The sequence below is a fragment of the Pelophylax lessonae genome (assembly GCF_965119305.1).
Source record: "Pelophylax lessonae genome assembly, chromosome: 1".
In the NCBI taxonomy this organism is placed as follows: Eukaryota; Metazoa; Chordata; class Amphibia; order Anura; family Ranidae; genus Pelophylax; species Pelophylax lessonae.
The window spans coordinates 27,427,953-27,449,132 of NC_138768.1; the positions used below are offsets into that span (position 1 = coordinate 27,427,953).

Consider the following 21,180-nt stretch of genomic DNA (forward strand, 5'->3'; position numbering starts at 1 on the left):
AATTAAAATAAACAGTCAGCAAACAGAGTATGCTAAGTAAATCTGTCCAACCAAGCAGAAAGAAATCAAATAGTCATCGGATAGATATGGCAACAAGAATGCAACGTTTAGAGAAGAAGATGACGTATGAGTGGGCATGTCATGAACTAAGGTGAATAATATAGCAAGAGTGATGGAGGCGGATACTTCCCTCGTCCGAGAGCGAATTATGTGTGGACTCAAGCAGGTTTCTGTTTCCCGGAAAGGTCCGTCAGGCAAAGCTTCTTAGCTGTCTCTTTCTGGGAGCTTGTAACCGTTGAGAGAGAGGTGGAGGGAGGCCAGAGGTGTCCATAGGTAGGCGAAGATTAGACTGAAGATAGTTCCAGGCATCATCGGGGTCTGTGAAGGATTTGAATTCTCCAGAAGGGGCTGTAAAACAAAGCGTGGCAGGATAAGCTAAGGTAAACTTTATGCCTTGTTGAAAGAGAGTGTTGCATACAGGTTGCAGCGCCTTGCACCGTTTAGAGACTTCCTGTGAGTAATCAGCAAATATTAGGAGTTTGTGGCCATAAAGCTGGAGTGCTTTGGAGTTGCAGTATGAGTTGAGGATATGGACCCTATCCATGTAGTTGAGGTAATGTACTATAACTGGCCGGGGTGTACGGCACTCATTTGAAGGTGGTCCCAGGCGGTGGGCTCTCTCTGCCACACAAGGGGAAGTGATCCCCAGTGACTGAGGTATGTGCTGTGAGCATAAGTCCATGAGGGAGTCTGCTCCAATAGCTTCAGGGAGGCCGATTATTCTCAAATTGTTTCTTCTTCTGGACCGATTTTCTAGGTCATCAATCTTCTCCAATAAGTACTGTTGTGTCTGCCGGAGCTGCTGAGTGGAGTGGAAGGAGGCCTGTATTTCTTCTTCAATGTCTGCCACCCTATTCTCAAGTTCTGAGCGACTCATGGCGTGTTCCTCCATGTCCTTTCTGATTTGGGCTATGCCTGCAGCCATGGCCCTGTCCACGGCTGCCGTGATGGTGGGGGACAGCAAGGCAGCCACCGCTTGCGATATCCCGGCATATTGATCAGGGGGAAAAGTGAGGGGCTGATCTAGCTGGAGCCCTGTGGCAGTTGCTTCAGGCATAGGTGGCTGGGTGATGTGCAGCGGTCCCGTACCATCTGCCATGTTGGCTGAGGTGAGGGCAGCCTGCAAATGGTCCGTGCGGGGGGGGGGGAGGGCGGGAGCTGCGCTGGAAGATCCGTGGACCAAAAATTTGTCCATCAGGAATGTGTCTGCCAGTTGATGAGGTTCGGGGGGTGTAGTACTCACCGCTGCGGGCTCGGTAGCTGATTTCATAGAGGGTAGTTCCCGAAGCCACAGCTTCCTGCTCCTCTACATGTTGCGCCGAAACCGGAAGTCTTAAAATAAATTTTTAAATGTGTGCAAAAATGAAAAACTGCTTCAGCAGTGAAAGGGTTAACCTCTTCTAAAATAAACACAGACCTAAATTAGGGGTCATTTTTGTGTGGTGGAAAGACGTGTCTGGGCACATTGTGTTCCAGTACTAAACTGACCGATTTTAAAAGATTTGAGTAAACTTTTATTGAACGCTCTCACCTTATACTTTAGTGTGTGCAAATTTATTTCAGCTTTTTTGTTATTTATTTTAAAAGAGAAATCCATGTCATGTAATGCTTGAGCCAAAATGTAGACTGAGATGAACACTCTATAGGATGTTTTCTCATCAGGAAAATCTAAACCAGGAGGAAGTGTCTCCAAATTGCAGTTCCTAAGAGGCATTCGAGTTGTGAGTGGAATAAGGAAATTTTTCATTTGGTTTTTTGAAAAGCATCTATATTCAGATATGAGAATGTCCTCTATCAGGGGGTCATTTAGGTGGTCGGATGGATTAAAACTATCAAAATATTCCTGCATTCCTGTTATGTAGAAATAGGGGTACGTAAACACCAAGCTGCAGTTATGGAAAATAAAAAACGTTCCACTATTTGACCAAGAATCTGGTAGAATAAATGTTTTCTCCGTGTAATAAGGGGCATTATTAAACAAAAACTTGTAATAAGTCAGACTAACTGAGCCACAAATAATAAGAACTTCCGTAGTTGAGGTTCGCAGCTCTGGATGAATTTTATCACAATTCTCTATAGACATCAGAATCTTGAATTCAATACAAATTCCATGATTAGATAAATGTTTGCTGAGTTGTCGGATCTCCCTCTCTCCGTATTCATCATCAGATGTAAGGATCCCGACCCAGTTCCACTTCATCCTTTCCAGTAACTTTGCTATGGCCACATATTGCATCTCATCATCCGGAACTGTCCGGAAAAAGTTTGGATACATTTTTCTATCACTCAGTAAAGTATCTCTGGCTCCATAACTAATCTAGAATTATGGAAAATTGTATAAATAATGTGTAACTGTTGAAGTGATATTAAAGTCTTGTTTTTTTTGTTTAAAAATAACAAACATATTATACTTACCTGTTCTGTGCAGCGGTTTTGCACAGAGCAGCCCTGATTCTCCTCTTCTTGGGTCCCTTGCCAGCACTCCTGGCCTCTTCCTCCTATCGAGTGCCCCCACAGCAAGCAGCTTGCTATAGGGGCACCCGAGCTGAGGCACTGCTCTGTGTGTCCATTCAGGCATGGTGCCATGGCTTGGCCCCGCCCCCTCTCCCCTCATTGGCTCACTGACTTTGATTGACAGCTGCGGGAGCCAATAGTGCCAGCTTCTGTCTCAGCCAATGAGGAGGGAGAATCCTGGACAGCTAAGGATCTAGTGCATTATCAATGGATCAAGATGGGGCTCAGGTAAGTATCAGGGGGCTGGGGGGGCTGCTGCACCTGGAAGGTTGCCTTTAGAACCACCTTAACATCTAAATGAACAGAAGAAAACAGCATATTGTCTACAATAGATCTAAAAGCAGCTTTTAGTGGAGGTTTTATTTCAGCAGACGAACCAGATAAATATGCAAAGGTAAATTTATTATTACATAAACCATTACAGCCATCAGTGAAATCGGATAATATGATATTAAGGAGGAACCAATCAACTTCTATCATCTGCTTGCTCAGTGAAGCATTCAAAATGAAAGATAGAAGCTGATTGGTTGCTGCCCCAGATTCTGGATGCTCCAGTTTTGATAAATTCCCCTCTAAGAGTTCTTAGGTGTAATCCCACCTAGAGGCCTCCAGCTCATCAGTTTACTGAATAGGTTTACAGTTACTTGCAGTTCACTGCAAGACTGATTTTGGCTTTAGCTGGAGTTGGACAATTAAATGTACACAAAAAAAAAAAGAAAAAAAAAGCCCCTAAACCTGTATACCCTATATGGACCAGAGACATTTTTACATTTCCACCATGGGTCTGTCTATGGGTCTGTCCATTCAACCATAACTCTCATTTCTTCAGATAACAAAATAATATACTGTATAAACTTTGTATGTCTCAAATTTGATATTGTCTTGCAAAAAATATGTAATCCAAGTAATAGACAAAATTAAAGAATCACATTTCCATCTACTGTTGAAAATCTTTATTGTACTGTATACAAAAAAATGCACAAATCAATCCCCCAAAATATTAAATAAAACTGAACAGCACTTGTGGATATACTGTATGTATCTGCAAATAACACGCACCTTTCCCCCCTGAAATTAGAGGGCAAATCATGTGTGCGTGTTATGCCCCCGATATTTTACCTGGGCGGCCTCGGAGGGGAAGGGGGGGCAAGCGCCCGCCGGATTACACAGAGTGGGGATCTCTTGTTTACTCGGCGGCCACTGTAATACAAAGTCCCGCCACCTATGATAGAAGTCACACATCCTGGCATTGGACCAGTGTTCTGTCTATCATAGGAGCTGTCCAGGAGGAGGGACTTCATATTACAGTGTAAATAGGAGATTCCCACTCTTTAATTCAGCATTGATGGACAATGGTGAGGCTGCAGATGGGCACTGATCAAGCTTCATTGATGGGCAATGGTGAGGCTGCAGATGGGCATTGATCAGGCTGAATTGATGGGCAATGGTGAGGGTGCAGATGGGTATTGATCAGGCTGCATTGATGGGCAAAGGTGAGGCTGCAGATGGACACTGATCAGGCTGCAATGGTGAGGCTAAAAATGGGCACTGACCAGGCTGCATTGATGGGCAATGGGCCTATTATAGATGTCACACATCCTGGCATTGGACAAGTGTTCTGTCTATAAAAGGAGCCAGTCCAGGAGGCAGGACTTTGTATTACAGTGGCCGCCAAATAAATAAGAGATCCTTGCTCTGTAATCCGGCATTGGTGAGGCTGCATTGATGGGCACTGGTGAGGCTGCGTTGATGGGCACTGGTGAGGCTGTAGATGGCCACTGACCTATATTTTGCTTTGAAGTTCTTTATTTATTTATTTATTTATTTATTTTTAATTAAAAGGGTTTTTTTCCTGAAATTTCCCTCCTAATATTAAGGTGCGTGTTATACACCTGTGCATGTTATACACCAATAAATACGGTAACCCAAAACTTCATATTTTAATTATATTATAATATTATTATTTGTGTTCTGTCAAAATTAACATATTCAGTTTTGGGTTATATTCACAAGCGTCATTCCGTTTTATTTAAAGTTTGAAACTTGTGTGCACTAAGTGGGAGACTAAGTTAGAACATCAGCTTGGCACATCATTTCCGTAGTGCAGGTGGTATTATAATATTTGAATCTTTAAACCTACTTTGACAGCAACTACATTTAGGGTTCAGACCTACGAGACTTGATCCAATTTTCATATGCTGGAAATATGCAGTTCTTCTACATTTACAATATATCCATACCACCACCATGTGCACAGTATTCTCCATGACTATTCAGGGGAATATGAAATAATAGAAAAATTCATTAACAAAACAAATGTGTTAAATGTCATCTTTCAGTTATATGTGGGATTCAAGATCCTTCCATAGATAGTCCTTCCCCCTACAACCACCGGGTCAGGGTCTGCAGGTAGGAGGCTTATTAGAATCTTGAAGTCCCTTTAAAAATAAAGGGGCCTCCAGATACCACCCTTTATATGGAGTACCCCTGCTCATTCACATAAAAAAAATGTAACCTAGAAATAAACATACAAATATGTGACAAATCCTTTATTTAACCACTTCTGGACCGAAAGAATTTGCCCCCTTAATGACCAGGCCATTTTTTTGCGATTCGGTACTGCGTTAGTTTAATGGAAAATTGCGCAGTCATACAACGCTGCATCTAAATAAAATTGATGTCCTTTTTTTCCCACAAATTAAGCTTTCTTTTGGTGGTATTTGATCACCTGTGTGATTTTTATTTTTTGTGCTACAAACAAAACACATAAAGCAACAATTCTGGAAAAAAATGTATATATTTTTTACTTTCTGCTATCTAACTTTCCCCCCAAAAAAATAAAAAAATCTATTTTTTTCACCTTTTTAGATCAATTTGTACTCTGCTATATATTTTTGGTAAAAAAAAAATCCCAATAATCGTATTTTGATTGGTTTCGTAAAAGTTATCGCTTCCACAAACTAGGAGAAAGATTTATGTAATTTTTATTCATTTATTTTTTACTAGTAGTGGCGGTAATATTCTCGTAGTGCTGATATTCTCCCATGTTGATGTGTTTTTGTATACTTTAATAAAATGTCTATGGATATTGCTATGTTTGAGTAGTTGGAGCCATCTAGTGACCAAATACTGGTAACGCAGATATGTTTTTCCTGAAAGAAGCACAAAAGACTAGACAGGAAGTGACTGTTGGTTTTGGGAGGTTTGGTGACCTACCCATGAACACCTTCTTGTGCAGGGCATGCTGAGTAGGGGATAAAAGGAGCCGGAGCAGCCATTTTAGGTCTCTTGGAATCGTGTTGCCTGCCTGAGAGGACATGTGGGGAGACGGTGGCCAGATTGCAGAGACCCAGGGACACTCATCCAAGCATCGGAGGACGGGATCCACCCAGTGGGGCTGAACAGAGCGATTTGCCCAGCTGACGGAGAAGAAAGTTCAGTCACCGGACAAAAGTCACCACACAGAGCCTCTATTCAGTGGGTGAGCGGGTCACGGCCCACAGTTTGTTAAATCTCACATGCAGTTAAACTCATACACAGGCCTCACTGGAAATTATAGTTCCACGAAGGAGCAGAGCAACTGATACTGAGAAGGTTTGAGGCCAACTACCTTGATGTCTCAAGAAATGTTAAAATAGTTGTTACAGCTACACCAGAAGCATTTTCACTTCAACTTAATTCACCAAAACTGTGGATTACAAATCACAAGGAGCCACTTTAGCTAGCGAAGAAAAGAAGATCCAGGACTAAGTACTCCAAAAAGTGAGATCTCACACATAGCTTATAAAGTAGGGGGAGCTCCCAGGTATAGACATATATATATGTATACTGTTTCTTTTTAATTGTTTATATTGAAATCCATTGTGCTGTTGTCTTATGCTGGAGTGACAATACAGGTATTTTGTACTATCTTACATTGTATTGTATTGCATTGCATCACAGCTGTGCCAAGGGGATTGAGCCAAGTTAGTGGGGTTTATTGGTAGAGTGCAGGCCCAGATCAAACCAGCAGCCCTTTCAGGGGTCAGTGCTACACGTGGGGGACTCGTCCGGGATCCTATCACTCTACAAGCAAGCCCGCCTCCTTCAGGCTACCATGGACCCCATCAAAGTAGTCCAGTGGTGCGAAGCAGGAGGGACACGCTCAGAAGCAAGCGTGGCCATTTAATTTCCAGGGAGCGACTGGGGAAAGAAACAAATTAACGAGGTGGTACAAACATTGTCCCCGGACAGAAAGACTTACGTGGTCGCAGTGAAACCAGATCCTGGGACCGACTGCACCTATGCACTGATAGAGTGGGGACGGGATGTCCCTGAAAATTTCCACGGTGCCAGTGTAAAATTGTCTGAAAAGACAGAGTTTCACTTGACACATCCCAGCAAGCATGAAGGACACTCTCCCAGTCAGAAGCAGTTAGAACCTTTAGACAGGAAAGCAGGGGCTGCTGCTAAATCACTGGCAGAACGATAGCTGGCTGATCTGAAACGACAGTGCCGTGACATACAGGAGAAGTTTCAAGAGACCTCCAGTATTATAGCTGAACTTATTAACGGGTTACGTGTTGGTTTGGAGGACCAGAGAGATAACCAGATAACACCCAACCCTGGGAAGGTGCTGAAGAAACGCACCCAGGGCCACTTGCAGGAAGTAACCATCCGGAAGGATTTCCACATTGATGGCCAGATAGGAGAAAAGGGGCAGAAGGACAAACTGTCCTACACCAGCCTCCTACACCAAATAGAATTGGGGCTACAAAAAGGATATCTGGAATTGGAAATTAGAGAATCTGTAATCCATGCCATCAGCCCAGGTTCAAGTGTCAGTGGTATGTTGGAGAGGAAGAGTGGATTGACCTTGAACCAGCTCAAGAGGATACTGAAAAGCTATTATGAGGAGGAAGATGCCACTGAGCTGTTTCATCAGCTGATAAATAAGACATAGGATAGTAGAGAGACTCCTCAGAACTTCCTATTTCGGGCCATTGCGCTCAAGGACCGCCTGCTGTTCGCATCAAGGGAAGAAAGAAGCGGAGAGCATTTTGGAGCCTAGCTAGTTAACCCCGCTAGCGGTAAACCCGAGGGTGAATGGCAGAGCTATGCAGACAGTGCAGCGGAGCGTCTCTTACCTTATCCTGGCAATCCAGCGATGAGCTCTCATTGCTGTGACCGCCAGCCGAGATCTCCGCCGCTTGTCTGTCGGTAGGAGGACTTCCTAGTTCCGTTCCCTGCAGCAGCAATGCTGCATGGGAGCGGAACTAGGGAGCGAAATTAAAAAAAAAAAAAAAAACGTTGCACAAAACACATAACACATTTTATATTATATATATGCATATATATATATATATATATATATATATGCATATATATATATATATATATATAACCAAAACCAAAGGCGAAGGTACAAGCCACAAAGCAGGCTAAAGGTACTGAAATCAGTGGATTTCCCCCCAAGCTAGTGGGACCCTCCCCAATTGTCTCCATCCAAGTAGAGGGGATTTATACGAAAGCCCTGCTGGACACTGGAGCCCAAGTAACCTTGCTCTACAGGGATTTCTATGACAGACATCTCAAGCACCTGCCGTTACAGAAATTGGAGGAACTAGAGATATGGGGATTAGGCACTCAGAACTTCCCATATGATGGTTACCTGCCGGTCAGACTCACTTTCAACCCAAGTACAGCAGGAGAGGCTGAGACTTTTGACACCTTGGCCATAGTGTGCCCTCGTCCCCCAGGGGCTGACAAAAATTCCCTCATCATTGGGACAAACACTGACTTAGTGAGGAGGCTACTTGCACCGCTTGTGCTGCAGAAGGGGACCCTCCCCACTAAAATACATCCAATGTTGGCCCAGACATACCGAGACCTTAGACAAGAGGAAGAGGCTCCTGAAGAGGGAGTGGGAAAAATCTGGCTCCTGAATAAGGAAAAGAGGTTAGTTCAGCCAGGTGAAGTAATCTGCCTGAGAGCCTCTGTCAAGTTAAGCTGGAAAAAAACAGGTCCTTTCATTGTCCTTAAAAATACAAGCCAGGAAGAAAAAAAGGGGTTAGAGCTTATCTCTGAAGTGTTGCCCACCAGGGTATTGAAGAGGACTCACGGCAAAGTTCCAGGCAGTGTCTGCAATGCGGCAGCTGTGCCAGTGAGGGTGCCAGCCAGACTACTGTTAGGACAGGTCAGCCCAGCAACTCCAGTCGCAGCATGTGGTTTGACAGAAGGACCAGCAGCAGAAATCCCTGTAGAAGAATTTTGCCTGAAAAATACGCCTCTTACTCCTGCATGGAGAGAAAGAGCTAAAGCTCAACTTCTGAAATGGAGGGCAGCCTTCTCAAAAAGTGAATTTGATGTGGGGTTGGCAAAGAGTGCCACCCACCGAATTCGACTGGAGGAAGACAAGCCGTTTCATGAAAGGGTTAGGCGAATCCCATTGGGAGATCTGGAAGATTTGAGGGAGCAACTGGCCGAACTCAAGAGTACGGGCATTACCGGGGAGTCCAGGAGTCCTTATGCCTCCCCTATAGTGGTGGTCAGGAAGAAGAACGGGTCCCTACGCCTATGTATCGATTACAGGACCCTGAACCGGAGGACCATTCCTGACCAGTACACCACACCTCGGATAGAGGATGCTCTGCAGAGCCTAGCGGGAGCGAAATGGTTCAGGGTGCCGGACTTAAAGAGTGGGTATTATCAGATCTCCATGTTTCCCCCGAAGACAAAGAGAAGACCGCTTTTATCACCCCAGTGGGATTCTTTGAATTCAACCGGATGCCGCAAGGCCTGTCTGGGGCCCCAGCAACTTTCCAGAGGTTGATGGAAAAGACAGTGGGTGACATGAACCTTCTTGAAGTACTAGTTTACCTGGATGACGTCATAGTGTTTGGAAGAACGTTGGAAGAGCACGAAGAACTCCTGGAGAAGGTCCTGAAGAGACTTCATGATGAAGGTCTGAAGCTCTCTATGGAAAAATGTCAGTTCTACCAGCCCTCAGTGAATTACCTGGGACACATTGTGTCTGAAGAGGGAGTGACAACTGATCCAAAAAAGTTAGAAGCTGTCACTTCTTGGCCCAGGCCCACCAACGTGACTGAACTCAAGTCATTCTTAGGCTTCTGCTCGTATTACAGAAGGTTTGTGAAAGGGTTCGCTAAAATAGACCACCCACTCACTGAGCTCCTAAAGAAACAGGAAGAAGTTAGTGTAAGCCCAGAGCAGTCAAGGAAGCCAAAAGAAGGGTCCAGAAGGAAGAAAGAGTCCATCCAGGACCAGTGGACTCCAGAATGCGAGGAAGCTTTCAGACAATTGAAGTGGAGCCTTACCACTGCCCCGGTTTTGGCTTATGCAGACCCTGCCAAACCATACGAGTTGCATGTGGATGCCAGCCGTGAAGGACAGGGAGGAGTGCTCTATCAAGAGCATGAAGGGCATCTGCGGCCGATCGCTTATGTGAGCAGAAGTTTGACTCCTGCCGAAAGAAACTATCCGACTCACAAGCTTGAATTTCTGGCTCTGAAGTGGGCAGTGGTAGACAAGTTGAAGGACTACCTTTACGGTGCTGAATTCATGGTTAAAACAGACAACAACCCCCTCACATATCTGCTCACCACTGCGAAACTGGACGCCACCGGTCACAGGTGGTTAGCTGCTCTCTCTGCATTTACCTTCAGCCTGAAGTACAGACCAGGGGTTGGTAACCGAGATGCGGATGCTCTGTCAAGAAGGCCTCATGACCCCCGAAATCCCTCAGAAGACTGGACTCAACTTACTCCAGAAGGAGTAAGGGCCCTTTGGGAAGGGACAAGTCAATACAGGAAGAGTGGAGCCAGAGCCGAAAAAGTAGGAGTATACTCAGCGGGAGTACCCAGGTGCTATTGCAACGTCTCCCAGGTTGTACAGGAGGGTCTCCCCAAGCTATCCAGAAAGGATCTCGGGAGAGATCAGTAGGAAGATCCACTGTGTGGGCTGGTGCTGAAGGCATTGGAACATCAACAGTCTGATGTGCTGCGGAAGAGCCCCAAGAAGGAAGCCCGGCTGTTACTGAAAGAACAGGATCGGTTGCAGTTGCACCAAGGGGTGGTCTACCGAAGGAGCCCCTCTGATGGTCCAGAAGCGAAGTGGAAGCTGCTCCTGCCGGGAAAACACAGAGAGAGGGTACTGATTGCTTTACACGATCACCATGGTCATTTGGGAGCCGAGAGGACTCTCCAACTAGTAAGGGACAGGTTCTACTGGCCTCACATGAGGAAAGAAGTGGAGAGTTACTGTCATTCCTGCCTCAGGTGCATACAACGAAAGACATTGCCCCAGAGGACTGCCCCAATGGGCCATTTGGAGAGCCAGGGACCAATGGACCTGGTCTGCATAGACTTTCTTTGTTTGGAATCCGATCTGAGTGGGCAGGGGGACATCTTGGTGTTAACAGATCACTTTACCTGTTATGCCCAAGCATTTCCTACTAGAGACCAGCAAGCAACCACGGTAGCAAAGACTCTCGTGGAGAAATTCTTTGTCCATTATGGCTTACCTAAACGGATACATTCGGACCAAGGAAGGGACTTTGAGAGCAAATTGATAAAGAGACTGATGGATCTACTAGGCATACAAAAGTCCAGGACTACTCCTTATCACCCACAAGGGGACCCTCAACCGGAAAGGTTCAACAGGACTCTCCTGAATATGTTGGGGACGTTGACTGCAGAACAGAAACCCCATTGGAGTAGACACAATACTGCACTGGTTCATGCCTACAACAGTACCAAAAGTGACGCCACTGGGTATTCCCCTTATAGATTAATGTTCGGCCCTGAAGCCCGATTACCAGTGGACCTGGCTTTTGGTTCCTCCTTGGATCACACATCAGAGACCTCCCATAGAGGGTATGTGGACAGGCTGCGGAGGAGCCTGAAGATAGCTTACGAGCAGGCTCAAGCCACCTTGAACTCCAGAGAGAACAGGAACAAGAGGAACTTCGACCTGAAAGTAGGAATTCAGGATCTTCAACCAGGTGACCGGGTTCTGCTGAAAAATCTAGGCATCCCGGGCAAGCATAAGTTGGTGGATTGTTGGAGATCACATCCTTACGTTGTGTGTAGGAAGCTACCAGGGCTCCCAGTGTATGACATAAAGCCAAAAGGAAACACTGGGCCAGTAAAAACCTGGCATCGGAATCACCTTTTACCTCTCACAGAGGCAGTCAAGGTAAGCACAGAGGGGGAATCCCCATCCACATCCACTGATGTGTGTAGGCCAATAACCAGGTCTCAGCTTGCACCATCTACAGATAAAGAGGAGGAAGTGGAGATGAGTTGGCTTTGGCCTCCGGAAGCTTCAGAAACAGATGCTGATATCTCTTCAGAAGTAGAGGAGTATAATAACGGAACTCTCAGGGCAGAGGCCCCAAAATTTGTGCCGGCAACTCATCCTGCAAAAGAGCCCAGTACTCTTATTTACTCTCCATCTTTAGTCACTGAGAGGAGGGATGATGACATTTGTCAAAAAGGAATGGACACTCCGAAAGCGCAAAGAGCAAAGAGAGACATTCGCCCACCACGCAGACTGACTTATGATACATTGGGCGAATGCTCTGAAGCATCTCAGTTTGTCAGCAAAAGAAACCTTGAACTGCCTGGTCCTTCTACTTTTGATTCAGTAAGGGACAGCCCCACCTCGACCCTTGGCACATCTGTACCAGACAAGGTAGTTTCAGCTGTGAGTGCACAGGATAGCTTCCCATCATATGACAACTGGTGGGAAGCTCCTCTGTCTGTATTGTATGACCGTATAGAGGCTAAAATACAAGATAGAGCTAGCAATTTGAACCTCTTTGGAGGACCAAAGAGATAAAGTAGGGGGAGTGTGTAGCGCTGATATTCTACCAAGTTAATGTGTGTTTGTATACTTTAATAAAACGTCTATGGACATTGCTATGCTATGAGTAGTTGGAGCCATCTAGTGACCAAATACTGGTAATGCAGATATGTTTTTCCTGAAAGAAGCACAAAAGACTAGACAGGAAGTGACTGTTGGTTTTGGGAGGTTTGGTGACCTACCCATGAACACCTTCTTGTGCAGGGCATGCTGGGTAGGGGATAAAAGGAGCCGGAGCAGCCATTTTAGATCTCTTGGAATCGTGTGGCCTGCCTGAGAGGACATGTGGGGAGATGGTGGCCAGATTGCAGAGACCCAGAGACACTCATCCGAGCATCGGAGGATGGGATCCACCCAGTGGGGCTGAACGGAGCGATTGGCCCAGCTGACGGAGAAGCAAGTTCAGTCACCAGACAAAAGTCACCGCACAGAGCCTCTATCCAGTGGTTGAGCGGGTCACGGCCCACAGTTTGTTAAATCTCACATGCAGTTAGACTAATATACAGACCTCACTGGAAATTATAGTTCCACGAAGGAGCAGAGCAACTGATACTGAGAAGGTTTGAGGCCTATCTACCTTGATGTCTCAAGAAATGTTAAAATAGCTGTTACAGCTACACCAGAAGCATTTTCACTTCAATTTAATTCACCAAAACTGTGGATTACAAATCACAAGGAGCCACTTTAGCTAGCAAAGAAAAGAAGATCCAGGATTAAGTACTCCAAAAAGTGAGATCTCACACATAGCTTATAAAGTAGGGGGAGCTCCCAGGTATAGACATATATATATATGTATACTGTTTCTTTTTAATTGTATATATTGAAATCCATTGTGCTGTTGTCTTGAGTGACAATACAGGTATTTTGTACTATCTTACATTGTATTGTATTGCATTGCATCACAGCTGTGCCAAGGATTGAGCCAAGTTAGTGGGGTTTATTGGTAGAGTGCAGGCCCAGATCAAACCAGCAGCCCTTTCGGGGGTCAGTGCTACACAAGTAAAAGCAAGAAAAGCGCCTCGTTGTAAATCCATCATCATTCATGATGTTTACAGTCTGCTAACTTGTCAAAACTAAAAACCCACATGACTGGTCCTGACTCCTGGAGGAAATTACGGGGATAGCAATGGCATAATTGGCCAAATAAAGCCATGTATAGGCATTGACAGATAAGTAAGCCAATGGCATTGCTGACAATTGACATTCCCAGCTTCCTGAAATACCACTTCTATTATTGATGAATGGGGGATGAATGGGCAAAAAATTCGAGCATTTGTCAAAATGCCCAACAACCAATGTTTTCACTGAACCATTGGCCCATTGGCCCATCCATACATGAAACTGCCCTCTCTTTTTAGAACAATGTTATACTTTACAACACTTTGCCACAAGGACTTTTTGTTCCCTTTTGACCTACCTCACCATAACACAACTAGCTGTCCTAACTTTATGTACAATAGAAATTCTCCTTTCCTTACCTGGGTGTAACCATATAGATTCAGCAGCTGTGCCATTTGGAGAGTGGTGTCAGAATTGAGATCTCCAATGAAACCAGCCAGGGTACCCCGCTCCATACAGGAATAATTTGGAGCTTCCTTTGTATGTCCAGACATTATCTGTAGAACATCTTTTATAGCTTTATTCACATGTCCACAAGAATCATACACATGGTATCCCAGAGTCACATTGGGTAGAATATCTGGACTGTGGTTTATCTCATCAATAGCAAATATAAAAGCCAGGAGATGTCTATATTCTCTCCGGTAAACTCTGCAGAAAATGAATAGTTTTGCATTGGTCTACAATACAGAGATTGAAGCAGAAATTCTCTATAACAAAATGTATAACACATTTCAACTGCAGATCTGTGGTGGGATTGGTGGCCCTGAGCATTGCTCCATGAAAGAAATAGTGCAATTCAACCATTCCCACATTGAAGGTTACCAAACCTTTCTCAGAAAAAATGAATTGAAAAGGATTAAGAGAGGTGCATGGAAGCCAGCCAGCCCCCAGTCTGATGTACTCACCCTCCAGTCTTCCACCAACCAAGTAGACCTGTCTCATGATATAAATAAAGAACAGGGGTTTAGTTGACATGCATTTGCAAACGCATGTGTAAGCTGCAGAGCCACGACATGGCACCCTGTTTTATCTGCAGTCCTAACACTTTTAGATTTGAGTGTCTCCGCTCTGGGAGCACATGGCTGCTAATGGATGGATAGGAGGCAGGTGAGAGGGAGCAGCCCAAACTTCCCCCAACCCACCTCCATCCATGACTGGTCTAGTATCTCAAAACTCTAATAGCAATGTTTTTAAGATGGTACAAACTGAAAACGACCAGCTGAGAAGCATACACCTCCAGCCCCTTGGCCACGCCCCCCTCACCTCTAAATTTTAGAATGCTTAGTCTACAATCCTCTTGGCTCCTACCTCACAGAAAACAACCTCCTTGACCTCTTACAGTCTGGCTTTCACTTGCAGCACTCCAAAGAAACTGCCTTACTAAAACTCCCTAATGATTTACTAACTGCCTAAACCAATGGTCATTACTCCATACTCCTACTACTAGACCTCTCTGCAGCCTTTGATACTGTTGACCACCTACTCCTTCTCAATAAACTCCTCTCCCTTGGCCTTCGAGATTCATGTCTTCCCTGGTTTTCCTCCGATCTATCGCAGCTCTCCTTCAGGGTAACCTATAACTCTGTTTCCTCCTCTCCAAATCCTCTTTTTATAGGCTTTGTTCTTGGACCCTTCTCTATCTACACCTCCTCTCTTGGTCACTTTATAACCTCCAATGGCTTTCAATACCATCTCCATGCTGATGACACCCAAATCTATCTCTCTAATCCTCACCTCAATCCTTCAGTCTCCTCTTGCATTACTAACTTAATAACCGACATAAGAGCATGGATGTTGCACCACTTCCTTAAACTAAATCTTTCTAAAACTTAGCTGATAATATTCCCACCACATATGCCCTCCTCGATGACTTTTCCATCAAGATTAATAATACAACTATCAGTCCTTCTCCTCACAGTAGGGTACTAGGTGTAATCCTAGACTCTGACCTTTTATTTCGGCCCCAAATCCAATCGCTGTCAGGAGCTTGTAGACTTGACTTCCATAACATCTTTAACATCTCCCCCTTTTTACCTAATGAAACCACTAAGCAATTGTTTCACTCCCTTGTTATCTCTCGCCTTGACTATTGCGATTGCTTTCTCATAGGCCTACCTCTCCATAGACCCTCCCCTCTTCAGTCTATAAATGCTGCTGCCAGTCTCAACTACCTACCTAACTGCTCAGTGTCTGCTATACATCTCTGCAAATCCCTCCACTGGCTTCCAAATGCCCAGTAAATTAAATTCAAGATACCAATAACGACATACAAAGCCATCCACAACTCTGCCCCCAGCTACATCACCAATCTCGTCTCCAAATATCACCCAAACATTCCTCTCCACTCTTCCCAAGACCTCCTGCTCTCTAGCTCTCTTTTCTCCTCCTCCCATGCTCATCTACATAAGTTCTCCAGAGTTTCGTCCATCCTCTGGAGCTCTCTACCTCAGTATATCTCCAACTCTGGCTGGCTTCAGGTGATCCCTGAAAACTCATCTCTTCAAGGAAGCCTATCACACCTTGAACTGTTATCACTTTCATTAGCTCATCCCACACAGTTATGACATTTTGTACTACGTGCCCCACTCTATTAGATTGTAAGCTCTTATGGGTAGGACCCTCTTAACCCTGTGTGTTATTATATTGTAATTGTATTGTCTCCCTTTATATTGCAAAGCACTGTGCAAACTGTTGGCACTCTAGAAATCTGTATAATAATAATAATAGAAATTATATGAGTTAGAGCAGGTGTTGTCAATTTAGGAGGAATAGAGGACCTCAACTGTACATCATTACAAAGTGGCCACACATAAAATTCAGTACTGTATATGAAAGGCTACATAAAAATTTCAGAGGTTGCAGACTCACTAGTGGAAAGGGTCAGAGACTTGCTACAGGACTATTGGCTAGAGATGGCCTTGCGGTTTGCCCGGCGGTCGGTTCACGGCAATATTTGCTTGTTCACAGTCCGCCGATTTTGCGAACATATGGCTGCTGGCGTTGCCTGGTTGGAGAAGGCAAGTTATTTCATATTTTATGGGCTTGTCCAAAATTGACAGAATACTGGAAAAAAGTCAGAGAGATCATGCAACAGTTTACAGAGGTTGAGATCCCGGAGGATCTGGCTTTTTTCCTCTTACAAATAAATAACATACCAGTGAAAAGATATAGAAACTCGGTGATATACCATCTTGCAAATGCGGCTAGATCATGTATACCCCTTAGCTGGAAAAAAACAAACATCACCAACAATAGCATGTTGGATACAGAAAATAGAGGAAATAAATAAAATGGAGGACTTGGTAATGACAGCACAACATAAAAGAGAAAAATATATAGAGACATGGGGAGTATGGAATTCATTTATCCTTTCGAAAGAGGGCATAGCCCTTCTTAAGACGTGATGTGAAAATATATGTTGGACTCTTGGATCAATAGTGTGATGGCTCGGCAAGGGAGGGAGAAGATAGGTTACCCTTCTTTCCCTTCCCTCCCTTTTACCCCTTCCCCTCCTTTCCCCTTTTTTTTTTTTGTTGTTTTTTGGGGTATTTTTGTTAGTATATAAAAGTAGAAAAGATAGGGTGGGAAACGGCTGTGCTACAGGTAGTTATACTGTGAAGAGGAGATTGTAGTAAGATTAGAGAGGAGACTATGATGGTTAGGTATTTGGACCAGTTTTGATGAAATAAGAATTTCACTTTCATTGTTAAATCATATGACTATATGGTATGTTTTTCTTGTTCCTTGTTTTTCCTGTATTTGTACAGCCTTATTACAAACCCTTAATAAAGTGTATAATTGAAAAAAAAAAAACATATGGCGTTGTTCGCGGCGGCCATATTAGTTTACATTGGTGAGAACTTTGACCCATGACACAGCCGTCAGGTGGAATGGGACAGCCAATTAAACATTTCAGCACATGGACATGCCCCCTACCTTATAAATAGACCAGAGCTTTCGGCCATTTCACTTTCTGCTTTTTGTCAGCATAGGGAGAGGTTGGCTGTGCGCATCAGGGACAGATTGCCAGACACAAATAGCTCTGGTAAGATCCACAAAAGTCCTTTTGAGGGCTGGTATTTGGTATAGGTCTACTACACTTTCTTTTTAGTTTAGGGACAGGTATGCTGTGTTCATCAGGGACAGATCGAGATCGGCAGTGACACAAATCACTCCACAAAAGTCATGTTAAGGGCTGCTATATATTTGCAGTCATTTCACATTATGCTTTTTGTCAGCATAGGGAGAGGTCTGCTGTGTTCATCAGGGAGAGATTGCCAGTGACACAAATAGCTCCGTTAAGATCCACAAAAGTCCTTTTCAGGGCTGGTTGTTGGTATAGGTCTGCAGTCTCTGTTCAGTTTAGGGACAGTTATGCTGTGTTCATCAGGGACAAATCGGCTGAAGTCTCTTTTCAGTGTAGGGACAGGTATGCTGTGTTCATCAGGGAAAGATCGGCAGTGACACAAATCGCTCTGTTAAGGTCCACAAAAGTCATTTTAAGGGCTGCTATTTGGTATAGGTGTGCAGTGCACTCTATAGGGGTATAATCCACATATAATATACTTTGTAATATAGAAAACATATTACAGTGGATTTGTATTGTGCACTGTGCAGCAATGTGACTGGTGTGTTGAGCTTTGCTGCAGCAATACTACAAACAGTGACAAAAGCACTTTTAATGTATTATAACTGGTGTGATAGACCAGTGGCCACCCAATACCACATTTTAAAGTGGGGTATTATTTAACAGTATACTTTTCTAAGAGTGTATTGTAGTCCTGCAAAAATTTGGCCTCTTTTGCTGCATTAACCGTGCTACACACAGTGACAACAATTACTGGCCAATTATTTGTAGAACTGGTGTGATAAAACTGTGGCCCCCAATACCACATATTGAAGTGGGGTGCTATCTGAGTATACTTTCATAAGTGTATTTGTGTCCTGCAACAATATTGCCTCTTTTGCTGTGTTAACTATAATACACACAGTGCCAAACTCACTGGCCAATTTTTCGTGCAACTGGTGTGATAGACCAGTGGCCCCCAATACCACATATTGAAGTGGGGTGTTATTTAAGAGTATACTTTTCTAAGAGTGTGTTTTATTCCTGCAAAAATTTGGCCTCTTTTGCTGTGTTAACTGTGCTACACACAGTAACAACAGTTACTGGCCAATTATTTGTAGAACTGGTGTGATAAACCTGTGCCCCCCCAATACCAAAGATTGAAGAGGGGTGTTATATACCTTTTTCCAGATATACTGCTATTCTCTAGAGACTTTTGTCTCTAGACAAAAGTCTCTAGAGGTGGTAAGGGTAGGGCAGGAGCAGTAAGCCGGAGCCAAAGTGTGAAATTTCAGAAGGTGCATTAGATTACGTCAAAGGACGCTCCAGACTTGGTTGAGTGGCTCACTCAGCCTTCCTCTTCTGCACCCTCCTCATCCTCCCTATCTGCACCCACTTCACTCTCTGCTGTGTGCACCCCCAAAGACACCACCACAAACACCACCACCAACTACCCTCCGCTTGAGTCACTGGAATTATTTTCTGATCCATCACAAGACATTTGCGATGCGCAGCCATTCTTGGCATCGGATCAGGAAGAGGAGGTAGCAACAGCCGCCACTCAGCAGTCTGACGACAGTACCCAGATCAGCCCAAGGAGGTTGGTCTCCGCTGTTGCTGCCTACTCCGAGATCTCGAATGTTAGTGGTGGGGAAGGTTACGTTGATGATGATGTGTTTATGGACGTCACGTGGGTGGCCACAAGAGAGGAAGAGGAGGGGAGTTCAGAGGGAGAGACGGACCAGCAGATAGGGAGGAGAGGCATGTGGAACTTGCATTGCACAAGAGGTACAAAGCAGACTGCAAATGTATCAGGAGCGAGCCATCAACCATGTACAGTAACATCTGGTGCTCCCAGGATTCCGGCACATGGCTCCGCAGTGTGGGCTTTTTTTAATGTGTCCGTTGCTGACAACAGTGTTGCCATCTGCAGCCTTTGCAGTCAACGCATAAGTCGCGGTAAGCCCAACACTAACCTAGGGACGACAGCCTCAAGAAGGCACCTGAACTCTCATCACTGAGCCCAGTGGGAGCAACACCGTCAGAACCCACAAAGCCACACTCCAGGCTCTCACCGTGCAGCCTCTTCTCCTCTCTCCTCACAATTGTCCTCCACTCCACCTTCCATGATGCCGTTGTCACATTGTTCTGGAAAAAGGCAGGCTTCTGTGGCCCAAATGTTGGAGCGTAAAAAAATTATGACGCCGGATAACCCTCTTGCCCAACATTTGACTGCTGGCTTGTCGGAACTGATAGCCCGCCAACTACTGCCATATCAACTGGTGGACTCGGAGGCCTTTCGTAAATTTGTGGCCATTGAAACACCCCAATGGAAGGTCCCAGGCAGGAAATATTTCTCGCAGAAGGGCATTCCAGAGCTGTATGGCCATGTTCAGTGGCAGGTAAATATATCTCTGGCACACAGTGTCGGTGCCAAGATACATCTGACCACAGACACATGGTCTAGCAAACACGGGCAGTGAAGGTATATCACTTTTACTACCCACTGGGTGAACCTTCTGACGGCCGTCAAGCATGTAACCTGTGGCACCCGTGTAGATTTGGTTGTACCGCCACTGATTGCATGCAGGCCTGCCTCTTCTTCTCCTCCTCCTTCATCCTCCCTCTCCTCCTCGGCTGACTCCTCCTTTTCCGCTGCTACCGTCTCTTCTGCTGTGCTGCCCAAGATCCCCAGAACCTATTCCACATGCCAGGTGAGATGTTGCCATGCTGTGCTGCATCTGTTGTGCCTGTAAGCCAAGAGCCACACTGGTCCTGCACTCCTTTCAGCTTTGCATTCACAGGCAGATCAGTGGCTGGCACCGCACAATTTGACAGTTGGTAAAGTGGTGTGCGACAACGGTGCCAATCTGCTGAGCATGCTGAAACAGGGCAAAAAAACACATGTGCCATACATGGCACACATCCTGAACTTGGTTGTGCAGTGATTCGTTGCCAAATACCCGGGGGTCCAGGACATCTTGCGGCTGGCCAAGAAAATCTCGGCCATTTCAGAAGATCTTACACAGTCATGGCTCGCCTTGCTGACATTTAGCGGTGACACAACCTGCCCGTCAGGCCTCTCATTTGTGACTGCCCGACATGATGGAACTCTACGTTCCATATGCTTATTAGGCTGCTCCAGCAGAAACGTGCAGTTAACGACTACCTGTACGAACTCTGCGGCAGGACAGGTTCTGGGGAGCTTGGGTTTTTTCACCTCGCCAGTGGCTGCTCATGCGGGACACATGCAGACTTCTGCGGCCATTCGATAAGATTACCAAACTGGTCAGTCACGGCCAGGGTGCCATCAGTGACATCGTACCTTATGTCTTCTTTCTGGAGCGTGCATTGCATCGTGTCATTGATCAAGCCGTCAAGGAGCAAGAGCAGGAAGATGAGGAAGTCGCAATGTTGGATGAATTCCCAGTGGGTGCTACTCCATCTGAGACAAGTCAACAACAGGAGTCTGAAAAGGAGTCAGAGGAGGATGGTGCCGGGTGGATGAGCAGGAGCAAGAAGAGCATGCTTTAAACCTTTCTGGGATCCCTGGT

At 45.1% G+C, this 21,180-nt stretch overlaps 2 protein-coding genes across 2 annotated transcripts in view; both read right to left on the minus strand.

Annotated features, from left to right (window-relative positions):
- Nucleotides 1-1,489: 1,489 nt before the first annotated feature.
- LOC309565596 (extracellular calcium-sensing receptor-like) lies at nucleotides 1,490-2,335 on the minus strand (the record flags this gene model as incomplete). The annotated part of the gene is made up of 1 exon (XM_082270549.1): nucleotides 1,490-2,335. The coding sequence occupies one exon, from the start codon at nucleotides 2,333-2,335 to the stop codon at nucleotides 1,490-1,492; it is 846 nt and encodes a 281-aa protein (XP_082126675.1).
- Nucleotides 2,336-13,474: 11,139 nt separating this feature from the next.
- LOC309565690 (vomeronasal type-2 receptor 26-like) overlaps nucleotides 13,475-21,180 on the minus strand; it is a gene marked incomplete at both ends in the record, with an annotated part of 59,676 nt that continues 51,970 nt past the window's right edge. The window contains 2 exons of the mRNA XM_082270662.1: nucleotides 13,475-13,540; nucleotides 13,917-14,208. Of these exons, the coding sequence (XP_082126788.1) occupies nucleotides 13,475-13,540; nucleotides 13,917-14,208 (358 nt within the window). The remainder of the gene's footprint in view (nucleotides 13,541-13,916; nucleotides 14,209-21,180) is intronic.